The following is a 25,260-nucleotide window of genomic DNA, read 5'->3' as shown; positions in this document are numbered from 1 at the left end:
ACAATCTCTCCGCCTGTATCCAATGTACAATCTCTCCGCCTGTATCCAATGTACAATCTCTCCGTCTGTATCCAATGTACAATCTCTCCACCTGTATCCAATGTACAATCTCTCCACCTGTATCCAATGGTACAATCTCTCCGCCTTTATCCGATGGTACAATCTCTCCACCTGTATCCGATGGTACACTGGATATAGGCGGAGAGATTGCACCATCGGATACAGGTGGAGTGATTGTACATTGGATACAGGTGGAGAGATTGTACATTGGATACAGGTGGAGAGATTGTACCATCGGATAAAGGCGGAGAGATTGTACCATCGGATAAAGGTGGAGAGATTGTACCATCGGATAAAGGTGGAGAGATTGTACCATCAGATACAGATGGAGAGATTGTACCAACGGATACGGGTGGAGAGATTGTACCATCGCATACGGGTGGAGAGATTGTACCATTGGATACAGGCAGAGAGATTGTACTTGGATACAGACGGAGAGATTGTACTTTGGATACAGGCGGAGAGATTGTACCATCGGATACGGGTGGAGAGCTTGTACCATCGGATACGGGTGGAGAGATTGGAGCATTGGATACAGGCAGAGAGATTGTACTTTGGATACAGGCGCAGAGATTGTACTTTGGATACAGGCGCAGAGATTGTACTTTGGATACAGGCGCAGAGATTGTACCATCGGATACGGGTGGAGAGCTTGTACTTGGATACAGGTGGAGAGATTGTACCATCGCATACGGGTGGAGAGATTGTACATTGGATACAGGCGGAGAGATTGTACCATCGGATACGAGTGGAGAGCTTGTACTTGGATACAGGTGGAGAGATTGTACCATCGCATACGGGTGGAGAGATTGTACATCGGATACAGGTGGAGAGATTGTACATCGGATACAGGTGGAGAGATTGTACATCGGATACAGGTGGAGAGATTGTACATCGGATACAGGTGGAGAGATTGTACATCGGATACAGGTGGAGTGATTGTACATCGGATACAGGTGGAGAGATTGTACATCGGATACAGGTGGAGAGATTGTACATCGGATACAGGTGGAGAGATTGTACATCGGATACAGGTGGAGAGATTGTACATCGGATACAGGTGGAGTGATTGTACATCGGATACAGGTGGAGTGATTGTACATCGGATACAGGTGGAGAGATTGTACATCGGATACAGGTGGAGAGATTGTACATCGGATACAGGTGGAGAGATTGTACATCGGATACAGGTGGAGAGATTGTACATCGGATACAGGTGGAGTGATTGTACATCGGATACAGGTGGAGTGATTGTACATCGGATACAGGTGGAGTGATTGTACATCGGATACAGGTGGAGTGATTGTACATCGGATACAGGTGGAGAGATTGTACATCGGATACAGGTGGAGTGATTGTACATCGGATACAGGTGGAGAGATTGTACATCGGATACAGGTGGAGTGATTGTACCATCACATCTATTGTACTATGTTTGACTAATGCCCAGTAAAATGCAGTTTTTATTATGTGCTGTGATGTGGATGAGCCCTTCCATTTGTGCTGCCAAGTTGGAAAGTTCATCCTCTCTCACATCACAGCGAGGCAGTGAAGGGGTTAATTCACATGACTGGCTTCCCTCGGCTGGTTTTGCGGCGCTCATTGTGCGCTCGGAGAACAGGACCTCTATTGTTTTCTCTGAGGATTGTAAAGAGGAACTTCTTATCTGCTGCGTTCGCTTCACCGACCGTCCCTCCGAATAGACAGCCAATCGCGGGATGCATTTCAGGCTTCAGCGAAGAGAAGCGTCTAATACGGCGATGATTTGGCGATACCGGATTTCCAATATTGACTTTTCGGTTCGTTGCGCTTTGCCGGGTTTTTCTGCCAAATCTCCGGAGGTTTATAAACATTCGGCGCTGTGATTTCAAAGATAGAATGCCGACAAGACAAGATCGAAGAACTCGCTGAAAAGTCTCTTTTTTTGGTGAAATTTGGATACAAAAGTAGATTTTGTGGGATCACCCATTCCGTGCGAATGTCAAAATATGGCGGAAAGTGAGCGCAAGGCGAAACCGCGAGAGTGTGTCGTCCGAGTGAGAAAAAAATGTAAATTACCATCTGAACTTTGTATATTCGGGTTCAACAGATCGAGAGTTGGGAGGAATTATACATTTTGTTTCACAATAGCGAGCAGTGAGAGGTCATCAGAGCGAATTATTATGAGATCATAACTTAGGGCTCTTTTCACACTGATACGTTTCTGAAATGTGAGCGGAAGAAAAAGACGAAAAAAAAAAAAGTATCCCAAAATATTATGGAGCTCTTCAAACCCGTGCGCTGCAGGTGCCGTGCGTTTCTCAAAGTCCTGCATGCTGCATCTTTGGTGCACCAAAAAACACATTTCCTATTTATTTCTATAGAAAAACGCATCAAAAATGCACCCATAGTGCGTATTGGGGGTGTTTTTTCAATCACACACCCAAATTTCACAGGAGCGTGACTGGGGGCAAGAGTCCAATCTGATCTATTCTATTCTACCAATCTTATCCTATCTATCTTATCTTTCTATCTATCCTCATCTATTTTGTCCATCAATCTTATCTATTCTATCTACAGTATCGATCTACCCATATCTATTCTATCAATCTGATCTCTCTTATCCTATTTATCTTATTTATCAATCTTATCTCATCCATTTGTCTATCAATTGTATCTATTCCATCTACAGTATCTATCCCTATCTTTTCTGTCTATCAATCTTATCCTACTTATCTTATCTATTCTATCCATATTATCTTCTTATCTTTCTATCTATCCTTATCTATTCTATCAATCTTATCCTATCTATCTTTTCTATCTAATCAATCTTATCTTATTATCTTTCTATCTATCCTTATCTTATCTATTTGTCTATCAATCTTATTTATTCTATCTACAGTATCTATCTATCTACAGTATTTATATATCTATCTTTCTTATCTTATCCATCTATCTACCCATACATATCTACCGTATATACTCGAGTATAAGTCGTTCCGAGTATAAGTCGAGACCCTAATTTACCACAAAAAAAATGGGAAAAACGTATTGACTCGAGTATAAGACGAGGGTGAGAAATGCACAGCTACTGTAAGTGGAAAAGAGGGTCAACAATGCCCATTTGCAGCCTCACTGTGCCCATTTGCAGCCTCACTGTGCCCATTTGCAGCCATAGGTCCCCTGAACTTCAAACTCAGTAGTTAAGGGTTCCTAGATGCCCCCCTAGCTGCAGCCAAAATTTGAGGTCTCTGAACCCAAATGGTCCCGAAATGACATTGCTGCAGATGGACACAGTTGACCGAATTTGGGGCCCCGTATCTTAGGGCCACTTAGTGCTAGGAACTCCAAATTTGGTGCGCAAACCCAGTGGAACTAGCACCATAAAATTCCCAAAGGGGATTTGGGGTTTCTAGCACCAAGTGGCCCCGAGATATGGGGCCCCAAAAATCAGTTCAGAAAATGTCAAGCACTTTTCTGCAGCAGAGAATGACATTTTCCAAAATGGTTTTGGAGCCCCGTATCTCAGGGCAACTTGGTGCTAGGAAACCCAGCTTTGGACATGTTGTGGTACCAGTTCCACTGGGTTTGCACACCAAATTTGGGGTTCCTAGCACCAAGTGGCCCTGAGATACGGGGCCCCAAATTCGGTTCAGAAAATGTCAAGCACTTTTCTGCAGCAGAGAATGACATTTTCCGAACCGATTTTGGGGCCCCGTATCTCGGGGCCACTTAGTGCTAGGAACTTCAGCTTTGGACATGTTGTGGGACCAGTTCCACTGGGTTTGCATACCAAATTTAGGGTTCCTAGCACCAAGTGGCCCTGAGATACGGGGCCCCAAATTCGGTTCAGAAAATGAAATTTTTTGTTGCAGAAAAGTGCTTGACTCGAGTATAAGCCGAGGGGGGCACTTTCAGCACAAAAAAATGTGCTGAAAAATTCGACTTATACTCGAGTATATACGGTATTCTATCAATCTGATCTATCTTAAAATAGATGGGATAAATAGGCGATCTACCCTATAAATCTTATCTATCTTATTTCATCCATTTGACTATCAATTGTATCTATTCTATCTACAGTATCTGTCTATCTATCAATCTTATCTTATTATCTTTCTATCTATCCTTATCTTATCTTTTTGTCTATCAATTGTATTTGTTTATCTACAGTATCGATCTATCCATCTCATCTTCTTATCTTACCTTATGTATTTGTCTATCGATCTTATCTATTCTATCCGATCTTACCTATCCATCGTCTAGCCTGTCTGTCTATCTCTGTATGGTTACACTATCGCTATTTCTATTCTGTCTCGTTGGGTCCCAAGTCTTACTCTGATGAGGTTCTCACCCCCTCAGGGGTCCAGGGAAAGGTGTGTATGAATATTTTCAGGGTATGTGTCTTTTTTTTCTTGATTATGCGCACACAGACCCCCCCCCCCCCCCCCGGTAATTTTGAAACTTTGAAAATTACTGTATAGATAAATCGTAATTATGTTCTTTTTCCGTGAAGTTCCTCTTTAAATATTGTGGCTTCCTGATGAAGCAATTAGCGAAACGAGTGTGAAGACATCCTTCAGCCTTGAAGTCCCAGGTTTCCATTGTTTGAAGCTTCCCCTTAACTCCATAGAAGTCGTGGTTTCCATACACTGCACTGATGACGGCCAACAAACCTGAAACACACGTCTGCAGTTTGGAATAAATATCTCTATAATATTCGGCTATATTTCTACCATACACCGGCAGTTCTGGGTGTACAGACATGATTTGCATGGCTCCGCCCACTGTCCTGAAATGAGGAATGATCCTCTAATTTTGGGATACATGATGGATATCGGACACGTGACCTTCCGTTCTGAGAAGTGTTTACTGTGCTGCACACATTTGGAACAGATCGCTCCCTCTGGTCTAGAAGTGACGTGTAGCGACGATTTTTAGCTAATGATTGCACAATCATTGCCACGCGTGTTCTCACTCCACATTTGTCCCATATGTGTACTACGGCTCAGAATGGCCAGCGCTCCTTACATCGCAGGACGAGCACATTCACAACACAGGATGTCAGACTGAGGACACCTAGAGGCAAAAACTGCGTACTGCGGAGGACAGCTTTGGATTGTAGGTAAATATTGCAGCAAAAGCCGCTGCACTGCGGAGCCATTCATTGTGAATGAGCCCCAACGCACCCTCAAAGCCATGAAACGCAGTACAATGCATGCAGTGCTGGGCGTTACAGGAAAATATAAGCCGCCCCATTTTTGCATGCACTGTGTGGCAATTCAGCCCATTTATTGTATGCATTACAGCCAGGGCCGGTCCTACCATGGGTCCCAGTGGGTCCATTGGACACGGACAGCCCTTTGAGAGGGGCAGCAAATTGAACCACGGCTGCCTCTCCTTCTCTTCTATTTACCTAGCAAATGGACGACCAAGATTTTTTTTCCAGCAGTTTTGTGTGTCATGACGACAACTTCCCCCCGGGCTGCTCCGCCTGCCACTATACAACCATAGCCCACCCCTACACTGCCCTAGCCTGTCTATATACTACCCTAGCCCACCCTTACACTGCCCTAGCCTGTCTATATACTACCCTAGCCCACCCCTATGCTACCCTAGCCTGTCTATATACTACCCTAGCCTGTCCCTATACTACCCTAGCCCACCCCTATGCTACCCTAGCCTGTCTATATACTACCCTAGCCTGTCCATATGCTACCCTAGCCTGCCCCTATGCTACTCTAGCCTGTCTATATACTACCCTAGCCTGTCTATATACTGCCCTAGCCTGCCCCTATACTGCCCTAGCCTGTCTATATACTACCCTAGCCTGCCCATATACTGCCCTAGCCTGTGTATATACTACCCCATTTTGCCCCTATACTGTCTTAGCCAGTCCATATACTACCCTAGCTTGTCCATATACTGCCCTAGCCTGCCCCTATACTACCCTAGCCTGCCCCTATACTACCCTAGCCTGCCCCTATACTACCCTAGCCTGCCCCTATACTACCCTAGCCTGTCCATATACTACCCTAGCCCACCTCTTGGCGACGCAGAGTCCAAAGGACTGTAAGGAATAGACTGTGTTGTCACCCTCTTGTATATGCTTTTTGGGGCGGAGTTACAAACCTATGCGTGTTACTTATGCAATTTAGCCGTTTGGCTAGAGGTGTCCTTTGCAGCCTAAATCCAGCCAAAAATAACCAGATAAAAATAAATAGCTCATTAAAAAATAAAAAAAATAAAAATCAGCTTTTGCTGCAATATTCACCTTCAATCCAGAGCTGTCCCCCGCAGTACTTCTTTACTGGCACTAGGTGTCCCCAGTCTGATGCCCAGCATAATTTACCAGCTTCCTCACCCAGCAAACTACATCAGCACCTCGGTCACTTTGCTCTCTCCTATTAGCATGTTCCTCATGTTGATAGGCGGAGTTACAAGGGTTATGTGCATTACTCGCGTAACAATGTAATTAATTGGTGTCTTTTAAATCTGCCTAAAGTTTAGATTTAGGCAGCTGCAGATATTTCCAATCATTGCAGGCAGGGGCGGCGTTCAGCAGCATCACATGTTATCGTTGGTTGCCCCCCCCTCCGGAGCATCACATGTGAGTTTGGGGCCCTCCGGGGCATCTATATAGAAGCTCTTCCATCAGATCCAATACTGGGCGTCGTATGGGGCGCTCTCGGCGCGTTGCCGGGTGACTCAGGCAGTACGCGGCTCAGGATTAGGCGCCGTATTTACTCTACTTATCTCCTCTCTATTCAATCCATAACGCTGTCGAGAAAATAAGAAATATTTTCCCCATTCCGGTGTCATGGCTGTGAAAACAAAATCCCGCAGTTCATACGAATCCGCTGACCCGCGATTCCTCTTTCTGTGACATCATTGTGACCTCATCGCCGCACAAAATGAGACAGATAGCAAGTTATAAATAATAAAAAAGAAAAATCCATTCTTCTCCGTGTAATTCTGCAGACACAGCGACTGTCTGGAGGGGATAGGCAGGTGGAAATGGCGCCAAACGGCGATCGCTCAACATCGGAAAGATAAATAAGGAAATGGGCCCCTCCCGGGGTGTATGGAGATACAATAATAATAAAATGTTACCAAAATGGCAGCAGACGGGTCACATCCTACACCTGTCCGATAAGGAATCACGCTGCAAATTGGTGATTTTTGTTTAGTTACTTTTTTTTTAAATATATTTCTACTTTCAGCGATGACATCACAGAGATAATTGTGCAAAAGTGTCAAGGACAAGAGTGCTAACTTTTCATACAAAATCTGTAAAAATGTTCAAACTGCTCTCATCCAGGCATTACCAAAACTATTCTGATGAAGGGGATGTGACCCCCCAGAAACGTGTTGGATTTTTCATATTGTTGATCATTCAGTAAAATATCCTTCTGGACTTTATATTCACCACTCTAGCGCTTCGTAAAATGTCTGCATTAATGACGTCTCCCCCCCTGGCAGATTCCATATTACTGAATATTGGGGGCTGCTTGCCCCGGGGGGGCTTTATATAAAGGTCAGCCAACTTTCCCATTACGAGCTCCATTCTGCTGCAGCGGCATTGCTTTGCATATGAAAGCGATTAGTATTTCCAAAGCAATCTTAGGCCAGGCATCACTGAAATCCTATTCTGATGAAGGGGCACGTGACCCCTCAGAAACGTGTTGGATATTTTTTTAATACTGTTGATCATTCAGTAAAACATCCTTCTGGACTTTACCACCATTGGTGTGGTGCCCATGTTACCTTTTATATAACAGATATATATTGTCATGCTTAGTAATGCAGAAGAATGGCACTCATAATGGGAAAGGTGGCACACCCGGGGGGAAATTTAACTGCAGCCCCCCCCCCCCGGTAATAAAAGATAGCCACCAGCAGGGGAGACGTCATTAATACAGAAGTTTTATGATGTGCCTGAGTGGTGGAGATAAAGTCTAAAAGGAAATTTTTTTTGGAATAACCAACAGTATGAAAAGTCCAACACGTTTCTGGGGGGTCACATCCCCTTTTATCAGAATATGACTTAAATGACGCCTGGACAAGAGTGGCTTGAAAATATTTATGAATCGCCTGTTATAAATTAGCATTGACTTCAGGCTGCACAACCTGCTAATGTTATTTCTTCATATAAAATCTGTCAATATTATCAAAGCGCTCTCAGGCCAGGCAATGCTGAAGTCCTATTCTGATGAAGGGGATGTCACCCCAGAAACATGCTGGATTTTTTATACGGTTGTTCATTCAGTAAAATATACTTCTGCACTTTATCACCGCCACCATTTCTGTATTAATGGCTTTTCTGCTGGCAGCGCCCTTATTACCTGATATTGGGGGCTGCAGTCAGATTTGCCCCAGGAACCTTTATATACAGGTCAGCCATCTTTCCCATTTCAAGCTCCATTCTGTTGTCACATTACTTAGCATGATAATATATATATCCGATATACAAAACGTTGCATGGGCACCACACTAGTGGTGATAAAGTCCAGAAGGATATTTGATTGGATCATCAGCAGTATGAAAAATCCAACACGTTTCTGGGGGGTCACATCCCCCTTCATCAGAATAAAACTTCAGTAGTGCCTGGACTGAGAACAGTTTGAAATTTTTTTATAGATCTCATATGAGAGTTAACATTGACTCCATGCTGCACAACCTGCTAATGTACATTTCTATATGAGATCGATCAATATTTTCAAACTGCTCTCAGGCCAGGCATCGCTGAAGTCCTTTTCTGATGAAGGGGGGTGTGACCCTCCTGAATTGTGTTGGATTTTTCATACTGTTTATCAATCGGTAAAATATCCTTCCAGACTTTATCACCATTGGTGTGGCAACCACTCTACGTTTTATATATATCAGATATATTTTGTCATGTCACGTAATGCGTCTGCAGGATGGAGCATGTATTGGGAAAAGATGGCCGACCTGTATGCAAGGGTCTCCCAATCCAACTGAGGCCCCCAATATCATGTAATATGGAATCCGCCAGCACGGGGAGATCTCATTAGTATGGCAATTTTAGGATGTGCCGGCAGGAATGTACAGAGATGGATTTGGTGACTGATTGATACTTCCTATTGATCTCTGATCATCACTTTCCTGGAGAGGGAGGTGCTTTGGTGGGAGGACGTGGATAACAGGAAAGGTTGTCAGAATAAAGGCTCCCAGCATGCACTGCAAATGAATGAGGAGTTCTCTGGGGTCACTGACATAGAAGATTTTTTACTGGAAGCTGGGAGGAATGTGGAGGAACCCGTCCCATCACTTGAAATACAAGTTCCTTTCTGAGGTCCCCCCCCCCCAGGGGAGGGGCCACATGTCCCCTGTGTCTGTGACAATCAGATCTCTAGAGGACTTCAAACTTCAGTGAAACTCAGGGCCCAGCGGGGAGTGACATAAACCTTTAGGGGGCCACACAGTGTCTGAGGGCCATACATGCTAAATTACAGAAAGAGATTCCAATACTTCACTAATTATCATTATAGTATTAACATATTATCCCATTTCCGGAAGTATTTATCTGTAAATGATGGAAGGAAGTGTCACTCAACTACATCAGGGGTCTCCACACTTCTGAAACAAAGTGCCAGTTTACTGCCCTTCACGGGGCAGGACTGTAGCCATTGGGAGCAGAAAATGCCATAGGCTTGGTGGTCAGTGGTGGGAATAGCGCCCCATCGTTGGGGGTCGGGGGGGGGGAATAGCGCCCCATCGTTGGGGGTCGGGGGAATAGCGCCCCATCGTTGGGGGTCGGGGGAGGGGGAATAGCGCCCCATCGTTGGGGGTCGGGGGAATAGCGCCCCATCGTTGGGGGTCGGGGGAGGGGGAATAGCGCCCCATCGTTGGGGGTCGGGGGAGGGGGAATAGCGCCCCATCGTTGGGGGTCGGGGGAGGGGGAATAGCGCCCCATCGTTGGGGGTCGGGGGAGGGGGAATAGCGCCCCATCGTTGGGGGTCGGGGGAGGGGGAATAGCGCCCCATCGTTGGGGGTCGGGGGAGGGGGAATAGCGCCCCATCGTTGGGGGTCGGGGGAGGGGGAATAGCGCCCCATCGTTGGGGGTCGGGGGAGGGGGAATAGCGCCCCATCGTTGGGGGTCGGGGGGGGGAATAGCGCCCCATCGTTGGGGGTCGGGGGGGGAATAGCGCCCCATCGTTGGGGGTCGGGGGGGGAATAGCGCCCCATCGTTGGGGGTCGGGGGGGGAATAGCGCCCCATCGTTGGGGGTCGGGGGGGGAATAGCGCCCCATCGTTGGGGGTCGGGGGGGGAATAGCGCCCCATCGTTGGGGGTCGGGGGGGGAATAGCGCCCCATCGTTGGGGGTCGGGGGGGGAATAGCGCCCCATCGTTGGGGGTCGGGGGGGGAATAGCGCCCCATCGTTGGGGGTCGGGGGGGGAATAGCGCCCCATCGTTGGGGGTCGGGGGGGGGGAATAGCGCCCCATCGTTGGGGGTCAGGGGGGGGAATAGCGCCCCATCGTTGGGGGTCAGGGGGGGGGAATAGCACCCCATCGTTGGGGGGTCGGGGGGGGAATAGCGCCCCATCGTTGGGGGGTCGGGGGGGAATAGCGCCCCATCGTTGGGGGGTCGGGGGGGAATAGCGCCCCATCGTTGGGGGGTCGGGGGGGGGGATAGCACCCCATCGTTGGGGGGTCGGGGGGGGGAATAGCACCCCATCGTTGGGGGGTCGGGGGGGGAATAGCACCCCATCGTTGGGGGGTCGGGGGGGGAATAGCACCCCATCAGTGGGGGGGAATAGCGCCCCATCGTTGGGGGTCAGTGGGGGGGAATAGCGCCCCATCGTTGGGGGTCAGTGGGGGGGAATAGCGCCCCATCGTTGGGGGGTCGGGGGGGGAATAGCACCCCATCAGTGGGGGGGAATAGCGCCCCATCGTTGGGGGTCAGTGGGGGGGAATAGCGCCCCATCGTTGGGGGTCAGTGGGGGGGAATAGCGCCCCATCGTTGGGGGTCGGGGGGGGGAATAGCGCCCCGTCGTTGGGGGTCGGGGGGGGAATAGCGCCCCGTCGTTGGGGGTCGGGGGGGAATAGCGCCCCATCGTTGGGGGTCGGGGGGGGGAATAGCGCCCCATCGTTGGGGGTCGGGGGGGGAATAGCGCCCCATCGTTGGGGGTCGGGGGGGGGAATAGCGCCCCATCGTTGGGGGTCGGGGGGGGAATAGCGCCCCATCGTTGGGGGTCGGGGGGGGAATAGCGCCCCATCGTTGGGGGTCGGGGGGGGGGAATAGCGCCCCATCGTTGGGGGTCGGGGGGGGGGAATAGCGCCCCATCGTTGGGGGTCGGGGGGGGAATAGCGCCCCATCGTTGGGGGTCGGGGGGGGGGAATAGCGCCCCATCGTTGGGGGTCGGGGGGGGGAATAGCGCCCCATCGTTGGGGGTCGGGGGGGGGAATAGCGCCCCATCGTTGGGGGTCGGGGGGGGGAATAGCGCCCCATCGTTGGGGGTCAGGGGGGGGAATAGCGCCCCATCGTTGGGGGTCAGGGGGGGGAATAGCGCCCCATCGTTGGGGGTCAGGGGGGGGAATAGCGCCCCATCGTTGGGGGTCAGGGGGGGGAATAGCGCCCCATCGTTGGGGGTCAGGGGGGGGAATAGCGCCCCATCGTTGGGGGTCAGGGGGGAATAGCTCCCCATCATTGGGGGGTCAGGGGGGGAATAGCGCCCCATCGTTGGGGGGTCGGGGGGGGAATAGCGCCCCATCGTTGGGGGGTCGGGGGGGAATAGCGCCCCATCGTTGGGGGGTCGGGGGGGGAATAGCGCCCCATCGTTGGGGGGTCGGGGGGGAATAGCGCCCCATCGTTGGGGGGTCGGGGGGGGAATAGCACCCCATCGTTGGGGGGTCGGGGGGGGAATAGCACCCCATCAGTGGGGGGGAATAGCGCCCCATCGTTGGGGGTCAGTGGGGGGGAATAGCGCCCCATCGTTGGGGGTCAGTGGGGGGGAATAGCGCCCCATCGTTAGGGGGTCGGGGGGGGGAATAGCACCCCATCAGTGGGGGGGAATAGCGCCCCATCGTTGGGGGTCAGTGGGGGGGAATAGCGCCCCATCGTTGGGGGTCAGTGGGGGGGGAATAGCGCCCCATCGTTGGGGGTCAGTGGGGGGGGAATAGCGCCCCATCGTTGGGGGTCAGTGGGGGGGGAATAGCGCCCCATCGTTGGGGGTCAGTGGGGGGGGAATAGCGCCCCATCGTTGGGGGTCAGTGGGGGGGGAATAGCGCCCCATCGTTGGGGGTCAGTGGGGGGGGAATAGCGCCCCATCGTTGGGGGTCAGTGGGGGGGGGAATAGCGCCCCATCGTTGGGGGTCAGTGGGGGGGGAATAGCGCCCCATCGTTGGGGGACAGTGGGGGGGGAATAGCGCCCCATCGTTGGGGGACAGTGGGGGGGGAATAGCGCCCCATCGTTGGGGGACAGTGGGGGGGGGAATAGCGCCCCATCGTTGGGGGACAGTGGGGGGGGAATAGCGCCCCATCGTTGGGGGACAGTGGGGGGGGAATAGCGCCCCATCGTTGGGGGACAGTGGGGGGGGAATAGCGCCCCATCGTTGGGGGACAGTGGGGGGGAATAGCGCCCCATCGTTGGGGGACAGTGGGGGGGAATAGCGCCCCATCGTTGGGGGACAGTGGGGGGGAATAGCGCCCCATCGTTGGGGGACAGTGGGGGGGAAAAGCGCCCCATCGTTGGGGGTCAGTGGGGGGGGAGTAGCGCCCCATCGTTGGGGGTCAGTGGGGGGGGAGTAGCGCCCCATCGTTGGGGGTCAGTGGGGGGAGTAGCGCCCCATCGTTGGGGGACAGTAGGGGGAATAGCGCCCCATCTCTGGTGTCAGTGGGAGGAATAGTGTCTTGTATCAGTGGAAAGAATGGTGCCCCAAGGGCCGGATAAAGTCAAGCAAAGGGCCACATCTGGCCCCTGGGGCACAGTTTGGAGACCCCTGAACGAGAAAATCTAAATCCTAAAAGCGGACCTGTCCCCAGATATAATAGCATGCTGAGTATTGTTTCAGTGTGGCCCTTCCAGGTATTTATTACCTCTCACAGAGATCAATGGGAGGTGGGAGACTGAGGAAATGCTTCCTCCTGCCTGCAGCAGACTGATGCTATCATCTCAGCCTAGGTAAAGTCACTAACTGGAGCATAAGGACAGAGGATGTAAAGTTAGGATGATCACAGTGGAATCAGAACAATCATGAGAGTGGGATGACAGTGACACTCGGGGTGATAAGTGACCCCGTGTCTCTCATTGTTACCTTGTGTCTTATGTCTGACACGTGCGCCGTAGCGTCGTACAACAAGACATGGACACAGATTGCACAGACTCAATCTATTAACAGCCCGCAGAGGGCAGCGTCCGGGCAGGTATCAATTCTGGGAAGTGTGGCCCCCGGGGGCCGGCAGGAGGATGAGCCTGTCTGCAGGCGGCGGGGACAGATAACAGTCCGCTCAGGTAGGTCACTTCCAGGCCATCAGACACTCACAGCTGGGATGAGACATCTGCTTCCTGGACACCTCCGAACCGCAACCCTGGAAATACAGGGGAGGAGCCAGGACTACAACTCTCAGCGTGTCGGAGGAGGGGAGGCCTGTGATAATCATTCACAGAGAGGAAATAGAGGACAGGAAAATAACACAAAGCAGATGAAAGCGATTTACAGCCTCTCTTTATATAACCCGCCATGTTTAAGGCTGAACTCCAGACACGCACATTTAATATATATTCCAATTTATTCTTAAAGCTCAGAGTAAATTTCTGAATGTGACCTGGTATCAGCCTCTTGCAGTCCCCGTACAGCAGTGCTCAGATTGGGAGTGGAAAAAGCAGCACTAGGAGCCAATCAGTTCATGGACTGATTAGGAACACGCCGATAGGTGGAGAGAGCAGAGTGACAGATAGAACAGCTCATTGCTGTGCTGCTTCTCCTTTTGCTGTCCAGTCACAGGCTGGGGGAGGGGCACGACCTGTAAATATCTGTTAGCTGCAGCAGAGACAAATCAGATCTCCTGTCCTGCCAGATAAGGGCTGTGCTGTGTGACAGAGCTATGTAAATCTCAGGAGTGGATGGACAGATAAACAGCTCTCATATATCATTTCTTCTGTGTATTTTTCTGTTTGCAGTAGGATGAATTGTGAGAGGAAGCCCGGCAACCATTTGTTTTTCCTTTTGTTGTTATGTAACTATTATCATACAATGTATCTATTATTATACTTTGGGGTTGATTTACTAAAACCGGAGAGGGCAAAATCTGGTGCAGTTGCGCATGGGAGCCAATCACCTTCTAACTTCAGCTTCTTCAATTAAGCTTTGACCAAAAAAAAAAACAAAAAAACAAAAAAAAACAAAAAAACCTGGAAGCGGATTGGCTCCCATGCACAACTGCACCAGATTTTGCCCTATCCAAATTTAGTAAATCAACCCCCCCCCCCCCCATATCTATTTTACACAATGTACCTGCATTATTATTCTTATTATACAATGTATCTATTATTACAAATTGTACCTGTATTATTATTACTACACAATGTACATTTATTATTATACATTTATTTGTTCTTATACCGTGCATTTATTACACATTGTAATCGTATTATTTTATACAATACATTATTTTACAATGTTTCTATTATTATACAATGGACCTGTATTATTAAACAATGTAGCTATTATTGCACACTGTACCTATTATTATACAATGTATTATTACAAATTGTATTGTATTATTATATAATGTTTTGTATTAACATACAATGTACCTGTATTATTACTATTATTATATAATGGATCGATTATTATACAATGTACCTGTATTATTATACAATGTATCTTTATACAATGTACCTGTATTATTATACAATGTACCTGTTTCATTAATATTATACATTGTTTTGGTATTAACATACAATGAATCTGTATTATTACACACTGTATCTGTATTATTATTATACAATGTTATATTAACGGTATTACTGTGCAATGTACCTGCATTATTATTATACAATGTATCCATTACACATTCTACCTGTATTATTATACATTGTACCCGTATTATTATACAATATGTTGGTACTACTATACATTGTAACTGTATTATTAATTATTTTACAATATATCTATTATTAGTATACATTGTACCTGCATTATACAGCATATTACTGTATCTGTATTATTATATTTCCGTATTACTATACAAAGTATTGTATTTTTACACAATGTACTTTTATTATTATAGAATGTTTGTGTTATTACATATCATACCTGTATTATTATTATACAATCGATTTGTATTATTACACGGGATATCTTTATTATTCTCATACAATGTAGCTTTAGTCTAAAAATGTTTTTTTTTTTAATAAAGAAATTCATGTGTAAACACAACGAGTGTTATTGGTGAATACACAGAGGAATGGAAATTCCCTCCTGTACCAAATACAGATCATTGCGTGTGGAAACTTCTCAACCCCGCGCCAAAATCCACCCCGCTATCTCTACAAGTCAGCTGCAGGCAGAGGCGGGTGATACTTCTGTCACCTTGACCCAGAAATCAGCAGATTGGAGGAAACGCAGGGAGGGGCCATGGTGGGTCTGAGCACTTCTGCAGAATTTCTCTATACAGGACAGAAGATGGGGGGCGATCTGACTCAGCGAGGACCGGGGGGGGGGGGTCACCCCACACCTTTCCTGGAACTCACCTCCAGACTGAGTAATTGGATGGGGAATTGTTGGTGAATTTCAGAATTCCAATCAGATCTCAGTCACCTTCTCGATGGAGAATGAGGACATGTGTGTGTGTGTGTGTGGGGGGGGTCCTCGAATGTCCTGTGTGAGGCCGGACCTTTGGGGAAGTCTCAGGAAGAGGACGGGGACACTCTTTATTGTTCTATTTGTCCCAGTGGTGGTAATCCCATAGAACAGAACAAAGCTGCCCCACACACATTACAACCTGATTGTACAATCGCTTTCATATTTACCAGATATGGAACATAATGGCCACATTAACTGAACGGATTGGATTGTGGGGTCCACATCCGGGTCACAGATGGGGTTCATCTGCCATTTCTATGACGTAGTATACAAGGGGTCAAGCACTGGCCACACCCCCCCTTCCCCAATAGAATGTTAAATCCTCCCTCCGGCCTCCCCTACAGTCATGCACAGGTGTACCGGCACACTGTGAGCTTCTCACCATGTGCATTAGAAGCTGCAGCAGTCAGACAGAGCCCCGCCCCATTTCCTGGCTGAAGACATCCAGCATCATCTAGCTCTTTCCTCCCCAGCCTGACTGTCCCTGACCTGTCCCTTTCATTCATTGGATTGCAGTTCTTGGAGGCTCAGCATCACATGTGGGCGTTGCCTGTTCAAAAACAGCCTGCCTAGGAAAGCCCACTTCTCCAGACTGACACCCACCCCATCAAGACATTTTGGCCAGGTCTGTGCAGTAATCCAGTGTGAGACTTCCTGTAATAAAGACCGCCCACTTCTGCTCTCTCTCCTTGTGCAGGGGGACTGGTCTTGTCTCCACCCCCTCCTGTAATTTTCTGTAGTGGGTGGATCCTGCTAGGCCCTTCCCACAGCTCTGCTCTCTCTCCTTGTGCAGGGGGACTGGTCTTGTCTCCGCCCCCTCCTGTAGTTTTCTGTAGTGGGTGTAGCCTGCTAGGCCCCTCCCACAGCTCTGCTCTCTCTCCTTGTGCAGGGGGACTGGTCTTGTCTCCGCCCCCTCCTGTAGTTTTCTGTACTGGGTGGAGCCTGCTAGGCCCCTCCCACAGCTCTGCTCTCCGCACAGGCTATGTACAGCACAGTGATGAGGTCACTGCTACTTTTACAAGGTAATATCTGGGTTTGCAACAGAATTTGGTGCCGACAAAATGGATTTATATCCTATATGGCTAGTGAGGAATATATTTACATGAAAGTCTTTGTTTTCAGAGTTGTGCTTTAAATCCAAGCTTTCATTGGGCCCCTGTGCTGCTCTCGGGGCCGAGGACTGGACAACGTATTTTCTTCCTATAGTACAATTGAGCTGCTGCCAAGCTGTGAATCTGGTGACAATATGGTCCATCTATTGGGCTGTATGTGAGGAGACTCCACCATGTCCCTGTGGCTCCCCAGAACGCTCCCCCCCCCCCCCCTCCGGCGTGGGACCCCCCTGGCGCTCAGTCGCTGGGTCAGACCGCCATCTCACCAGCCCAGACTGACTAGACGATTTTCTGCATGACTGACCCATCCGGCTGATCGCTGGGCGAGGAGATAAAACCCTCTGATGAATGTGAAGTATGCGAGAGAAAACTTCCAGGAGGCGGCAGGTGTCGCACTGCGAGCAAATACAAATATCCAGAGAAAGTGAAATAAAATCATCGCATGCGGGAAGCGGAATGTCACCCTGTGAGAGCGCGGCGTCATGCGATTATATCTGTGTCATTCTCAACATAAACGGGGGGGGGAGGGGGGATGGGGGCGAATCTTTATATTTTCATATTCCGCTTCCTGCAGAGATTTGTGATACTTTACTATCATCTGACAGCAAGTCCCCCAGACGGGGTCTGTATGAATTGAAAGGAATAGGCCTCTCTGCAGCCTCTAATGATGTTAAACGCCCACAATGACCAAAGCTTGCCAGAGATCACGTGATCAGCCTGCCGAGGCACTGGGACCCCCTTTTTTTTTCTTTTTTTTTTTTTTTACACACACACAGTAGATATACATACCTACACTCTATAAAGGGATTGGTAGATCGCGGTCTGGGTTTGCTGACCCGCCATTCCAGAGCATCAAACAGAATGCAATGCAGAGGGACCACTTGGAGGTGTAGTAGGGAGCGGGGACCACCTGATCCGATGCCTCCTCTGTAGTGCCGGCTCCTGCCCCATGCGGAGTGATGCCAACTGCACTCCACCTCTTATCCCGGCTATCGGTCTCCGGAGTGGTGCCAACAGCAGGAAAGAAGAGATCTTCAGATCAGTGTGAAGAAATACACTGGTCATTATAATAATACAGGGCGGCTTTCACACTAAACCACAACTCAACTGCAGGGATTTACCACCCCCCAACTATACATGTGAACAAACCCCAAGGGTGCCACTGCCAGAATGCAACTAAGGGCTCATTCATAAGTGCAACAGGCACTACTGCTCCTCTAAAAACCGACCCAAGTGTATTTGACAGGTGGTGAGAAGAAGGTGATCTGTTGCCTCCTCACCACCTGATTTAAACCCATGACTGCGATGCGGTAGTGCAGCATTTCGATGATTAAATCAGGTGTGAGGAGGAGACACAGCGCCCGGTGATCTTTTACTTCTCCTATGCCAAAGCAAACAGAAAATTGGCATTAAAAAGGGGATCAACTCCAGAGATAAAACGATAATTCTCCCGCTCTACAAGACTCTGGTCCGGCCGCACCTGGAGTATGCTGTCCAGTTCTGGGCACCAGTCCTCAGGAAGGATGTACTGGAAATGGAGCGAGTACAAAGAAGGGCAACAAAGCTAATAAAGGGTCTGGAGGATCTTAGTTATGAGGAAAGGTTGCAAGCACTGAACTTATTCTCTCTGGAGAAGAGACGCTTGAGAGGGGATATGATTTCAATATACAAATACTGTACTGGTGATCCCACAATAGAGAAATACTGGACTGGTGACCCCACAATATATAAATACCGGACTGGTGACCCCACAATATATAAATACCGGACTGGTGACCCCACAATATATAAATACCGGACTGGTGACCCCACAATATATAAATACCGGACTGGTGACCCCACAATATATAAATACCGGACTGGTGACCCCACAATATATAAATACCGGACTGGTGACCCCACAATATATAAATACCGGACTGGTGACCCCAAAATAGAGAAATACCGGACTGGTGACCCCACAATATATAAATACCGGACTGGTGACCCCACAATAGAGAAATACCGGACTGGTGACCCCAAAATAGAGAAATACCGGACTGGTGACCCCACAATATACAAATACCGGACTGGTGACCCCACAATAGGGAGAAAACTTTTCCATGGAAGGGAGTTTAACAAGACACGTGGTCACTCATTAAAATTAGAAGAAAAGAGGTTTAACCTTAAACTACGTAGAGGGTTCTTTACTGTAAGAGCGGCAAGGATGTCCAAAAGCAAGGTCCATAAAGACATGGATGAGCGAGTTTGGGGTGGAGGAACTTGACTGGCCTGCACAGAGTCCTGACCTCAACCTGATAGAACACCTTTGGGATGAATTAGAGCAGAGACTGTGAGCCAGGCCTTCTCATCCAACCTCAGTGCCTGACCTCACAAATGCTCTTCTGGAAGAATGGTCAAACATTCCCATAGACACCCTCCTAAACCTTGTGGACGGCCTTCCCAGAAGAGTTGAAGCTGTTATATCTGCAAAGGGCGGAGCCAACTCAATATTGAACCCTACGGACTAAGACTGGGATGTCATTAAAGTTCATGTGTGTGTAAAGGCAGGCGTCCCAATACTTATGGTAATATAGTGTATATAAAAACTCTGTACACATGCAATGTATGTTTTGTTTTTTTTTGTTTCATACACAGGCGGTTTTTATCCTTCATCTCTGAAATCTCTTATTTCTTTTGATAAAATTTTGAATGAAAAAAAAAAAGAATTAGACTTCTTAGGGAACACAAAGGCCAAAACCCAGAGACCCCGGGACCGGGGCCAGCGATGCTGCAATGACAATATGCTAGCAGATGTTACATTGTATATGAGTGGTTGGGTCCTTTCGATGGGTTATCCAAAAGGCCACTTTCCATCTACCAACATGGCAGCACAGATGGCGGTGGTAAGAATTTCCCAGTCATGGACGGGTCCAGCGCTGGGGACCCTTTATCGGTCTGCCATAGAGAGGGTTCTACCCAGGGCCGGGACAAGGGGCGCCTGCCCTGGGCTCTGTGGTATCATGTGAGGTATGGGGGCACCACAAGGAGAATGGGGGGGGGATTTGTGTTGAGAGGGGTAATTGGGGGGGCAGCAGGAGGTAAGAATTGTTCTAGGAGGGGAAATTTGGGGGGGGGGGGGGGAATTTGTGCTAGAATGGGTGATTATGGGGTCGAGGATTTGTGCTAGAAAGGGGAATTTTTTTTTGGGGGGGGGGGGGGTTAGAGAATGTGCTGGGAGCATAAAGTGGGATGGGGGATTTGCACTAAGCATGCCAATTAGCTCACAATTCTCTTGTGGGGGGGGGGGGGATTTTTGGTGACACATAATGCTCTTGAGGGAGGGTGCAATTTGGGGACTCTGGATCCCTGTCCCTGTTGTTCTACCCCATAGAATCACACAAGTCTGTCATTGTCGGTGTGTAATACAAACACATCGCCGCCCTCTCTGACACCTCTGAAGGATTTCTGAAGACAGCAAAGAGGAAGAAATAATTCAAGAATTTCCAGAATTCTCCACTTCATCACAGTAACAATTTACAGTAATGTGAACAATGGGAGGAGAGCGCCACCTAGTGGCCATCAGAGCTCATAGACACTCCACTGCAGCAAGACAAACTGCTGCTATATAAAAATACTACTGGGGGGGGGGGGGGGTGATTAATCCCAGATCTCCCCCTCCCACAATCACCAGAGTGAGAATTATAGTGCAATTCTTATACACTGATAGTAAATCACATCTGCGCCCCTACCTGGAGGTCTGGCGAACATCACCCGCAATTAACAATCACAGCTGTGCTTCTACCTGGAAATCTGGAGATCATCAACTGTCAGCACTCAGCTACCCCTATGAGCAAGAGATTTAACCCTTTGTTGGCAGCTGTCCACTGTGTGGCAGTAAGCAGTGAGGGGGGGGGGATGGGTTTCCATCACACGACCCTCCCAGAGAAACGATCTATTACAAATTTTATTATTTCCAAGAAAGAAAACGTTACACGTTCGAATCTGTTTCCACTTGTGTTGTGCCCGAGTACCATAACCGCAGTGGTAGTGGTGATGGTGGATTTGATGTTTGGGGTCAACCCTATATTAATGGCTGTGGTGGTGGGGGGTGTTGGGGATCAATTCTATATTACTGGTTGTGATGGTGGGGGGGATATTGGGTGTCAACTCCATATTAATGGCCATGGTGGTGGTAGTGATGGTGAGGGGATATTTGGTGTCAACCCCATATTAGTGGGGGGGGGGGGGGTTCACTCTATATTAATGGCCATGGTGGTGGTGGGGGGGTGTTGGGGGTCAACTGAATATTAATGACCATCTTGATGGATTAAGTTGGTGAGGGGGGATATAGAGCATCAACCCCATATTAATGGCTGCGGTGGTCGCGGTAGTGGTGGTGGGGAGATGTTGGGGGGCAACCCTACATTAATGGCCATGGTGGGGAGGATGTTGGGGGTCAACTCCATATTAATGACCGTGGTGGTGGTGGTGATGGTGGAAGATTAATGGCCGTGGTGGTGACGGTGGAAGAACATTGGGTGTCAACCCAATAATAGTGGTGGTGGTGGTGGTGTTGGGTTTCAACCCTATATTAATGGCTGTCGTGGTGATGGAGGGATGATGGGGGTCAACTGCATATCAATGGCTATGTTGGTGGTGGTGATGGTGGGAGGGGGGGATATATGGTGCCATATCAATAGCCGCAATGGTGGTGGATGGGGGTGGTGATGTTGGGCGTCAACTCCATAATAATGGTCATGGTAGGTGGTGAGGGATGTTGGGGTCAACTTCATATTCGTGGCGATGGTTTTCACACAAGAGGTCCAGACAAGTTCACATAGGTGTTGATGGTCAGGGTACACAAAAATTTGCCCATAAAGTGCACCTGTTGCTCCCACCTAACACATGCCACCAGTTTTGAGGATGTAGTAATAGGTCACAAAAAAAAGTTATTTATAAAGCAGTGATATCACTCTTGTATACTAACGGGACAAGTGTCTCACAAAAACCAACCATTCCTCCATATTGCATATCAAGGACAGAATCACTTTGGGGTTCAGTATAACAGAGCGTCACCAGAACCCAGAACGGCTCCTACCTTTTCCCGATGGGAAGAAGCACTCCATCTCCACGCTGCTCCGGGAGTGGGAGATGCACAGGGCACTGCTGGGCACCAGGCCTTCCTGCGGGGGGCTCCGTTCCGTCGTCTTCACCAAACACCATCCAGGACGGTCGCTCGGCTTCTCCAGCAGCTCCACCGTCTGGCCCACCTGGATGCTCAGCTCATTGCTGTGGATGGCGACAAAATCCTGGAGCACCGTGGTGAGTTCACAGCCTCCCGACAACTGCAAGAGACCAGAAACGTCATCCATGAAATACTTCCCAAAAAGAAGGTCAACCAAGAACAACGATGGGTACTCAAAAAACAAGGAAAATACTAAAGAAATCAAATTACATATCATACAAAAGGATAAAGAATTCTGGAGGAACTCGGTATTACCAGATGTGACCTGAAATGATGGTCACAAAAGCTCATTGTATGAATTCTTCTCACATTTAGTAGACAGCAATTCCAAAACGATTGATCAGAACTCCGACACCTCAGCGGCATCCTGGGAATTTATCGATATGCAATTATTGAATGGTCTCTGGGGTCCGATTAGGTAATTTATATGATAAATAGCAGGTAATATACAGGGGTACACATCGCTGTGTCCCCCACACATGACCATCCTAGACATATGTTGACTCCCACAAGCAGGATATCGAATAAATGACCAAAATGGCAAATGCCCCGGGCCAGATCACTAAAGAAAACCACCAAAATGTGATATTCAAGGGGCTCTCCTTCCCTTCATGTGTATGTATTGGGAAACAGGGGCAGGGGCATACGTGCAGGGGGTCGCAATTGCAACCCGACCCCATGAGGCCCCCTGTACACCTGGATTGGAGTGGCAACGGGGGGGGGGGGGGGGCATAAAGAGGAACCGATCCCCACCATTTTCTTCCTGCAGCCTTTAAGCTGTCTTAATGACTAGAGTCAGTGATTGGTACCAATCACAGACTGTGTCCATTCTGAAACTCAAACAAGTTCTGGAGCTTTTTTTGTTGCTCAAATTGGGCAGATTTGAGTGTTTCTGCACAATTTTCTGCTCACATGAAAAAAAGTAAAAAATAAAAATAGTAATATATGAATAAATAAATGTAAAAAAAATACACAAATAACTAAAAATCATCATAAATAAGTAAAATAAATAAATAATATGCAATACATTAATAAATAATAAATTAACCTCTAACCTTAAAAAATATTAAATACATTAATAATAAAAATATTAATACAACACCACCCAGACTTGAACAAAAAAATATATTAATAATAATAATAATAATAATAATAATAATAATACTACATTTTGTGTTAGGGTGTTTAGTTAATTATTTTTTTAAGGAGTAAGGGTTATTTATTTATTGCTACTTAGTATTAATTTATTCAATTTATTTTATTTATTTGTGTATTTATTTTACATATATTCAGTTATTATTAATCATTTAATAATAAATAATAAAAATAAAATAAAATAATAATAAATAATCCTAAACCTAACCCTGACTCTTAAACCTAACCCTACCTAGCCTAAACTGAACTCGAACCCCTTACCCTAATAAAAAAAACATTATAATAAATGAATAATAATAAAAGAATAAAAGCTAATGAAAAAGCTAAAAAAGCTGAAATACCTAGCAAAAAATGATGCAACAGATAACAGTTTTCTCTATTGGCTAATAAAAAAAACGACAAAGCCCAAAAACACTGCATACAAACACGCAAAGTCATGTCAAAATCGCACATTAAAAAAAAAAAAAAAAAAAAAATCACTCAAAGACGCTACGCTCAGGTGTGAATACAGCCGGGGTATTGGAATAGGCGGGGACCTCATGGCTGACCTTTGCTTTATTTTCCAATGTTGCTTTAAAGCTAAATTCTAGACGGACAGTAAAAGCTTCCATCTGACCGATTCACCAGAGAGGAACTGAAATGTATTTCTTGAAACATGGCTTATAAATGTACCTAAATCAGACTTTATATCAGCTTCCTGTAACGCTCCACAGGACGGGGGGAGGGTGCAGTGGCGCCACCCAATTAGGCTTCACTAGGCTGCACAGAGCAGTCAGTCTAATACTGGAGGCCTGGTTACAGGAAGAGAAATGAGTTATGACATCATCAGTCTCTTTGCCTCCCCTGCCCGGGTTTGCTCCAGCGGGGCAGAGACGGCCTTCAGTTGAGCTCGTAGGACGTCCAGCGATCAAATGAAGAAGAAGCTCAAACTGCTGCCAATCGCAGGACATTGGCTTGGCCTTGGCAGCTGGTAACAGGAAGAAGCGCGATTTGTAGGCGGGATCTTCAGATAAGAAACTATGTAACAGATTCACCAGAATGATTTGTATTAGGAAACTCCATCCAGTGAGACATGAATGATGTCAGACTGAAAATTCAATGTTTGGCTTTACTTGGACTTTACTATCCGGAATCAAATGAAAGCGGAACTTCAACTATTAAATCTTCTGCCCTTGTTGTTGTTTTATCTTTGGATAGTAAAACATTTTTTTTTTTTTTTTGCCAGTAAATCCCTTATACAGCCCACTTCCTGTTTCCTGTCTGGTCATTAGCCTAGGATTATGACATCATACACAGCTCTCTCTCTATCACTCTCCTGAGAGTTTGCGGGGGGGGGGGGGGGGGGGGGATGAGTCATAAGAGGGCCAATGAGAGCTGGAGGTGTGCCTCTGTGTGTCTGTCTGTGTAAATCCAGGAAGTGAACAGGTAGCAGCTTCAGCTGCCCACAGTTAAAATGGCTGCAGCCAGACTCAGTGGAGGGAGATTTCTGCAGCATATTTGGCAAGTACAGAATCCCAGTATATATAAAATAATAGGCAAAGTGGTTGGAGGGAAGCTTCAGAATGGCAAAGATGTTTTTATTACAAATTATGTGAGCAGACTGCAATTCCCCTTTAAGAAAAAATAAAAATTGAACATCGAACCCGAATGCGTCTCATTCTACTGTAACCAGCGCACATTTCCACCGCCATGAATATACCGCCCCCCCCGCCCCACTCCCCGCCTTTCCAAATATACAATATCAGATAACCCCCATGAATATACCCCCCCACCCCCTCCTTTCCAAATATACAATATCAGATAACCCCCATGAATATACCCTCCCCCTCCTTTCCAAATATACAATATCAGATAACCCCCATGAATACACCCCTCCCCCCCCGCCTTTCCAAATAT

General features: G+C 47.7%; 1 protein-coding gene across 1 annotated transcript in view; it reads right to left on the bottom strand.

Moving 5' to 3' along the window:
- Positions 1 to 25,260, bottom strand: part of KALRN (kalirin RhoGEF kinase) — a 231,188-nt gene that overhangs the window by 132,297 nt on the left and 73,631 nt on the right. The window contains 1 exon segment of the mRNA XM_073634491.1: positions 22,063 to 22,309. Within this exon segment, the coding sequence (XP_073490592.1) occupies positions 22,063 to 22,309 (247 nt within the window).

Source organism: Aquarana catesbeiana, linkage group LG06, assembly GCF_042186555.1.
Source record: "Aquarana catesbeiana isolate 2022-GZ linkage group LG06, ASM4218655v1, whole genome shotgun sequence".
In the NCBI taxonomy this organism is placed as follows: Eukaryota; Metazoa; Chordata; class Amphibia; order Anura; family Ranidae; genus Aquarana; species Aquarana catesbeiana.
This window is presented reverse-complemented; position numbering and strand designations above follow the sequence as displayed.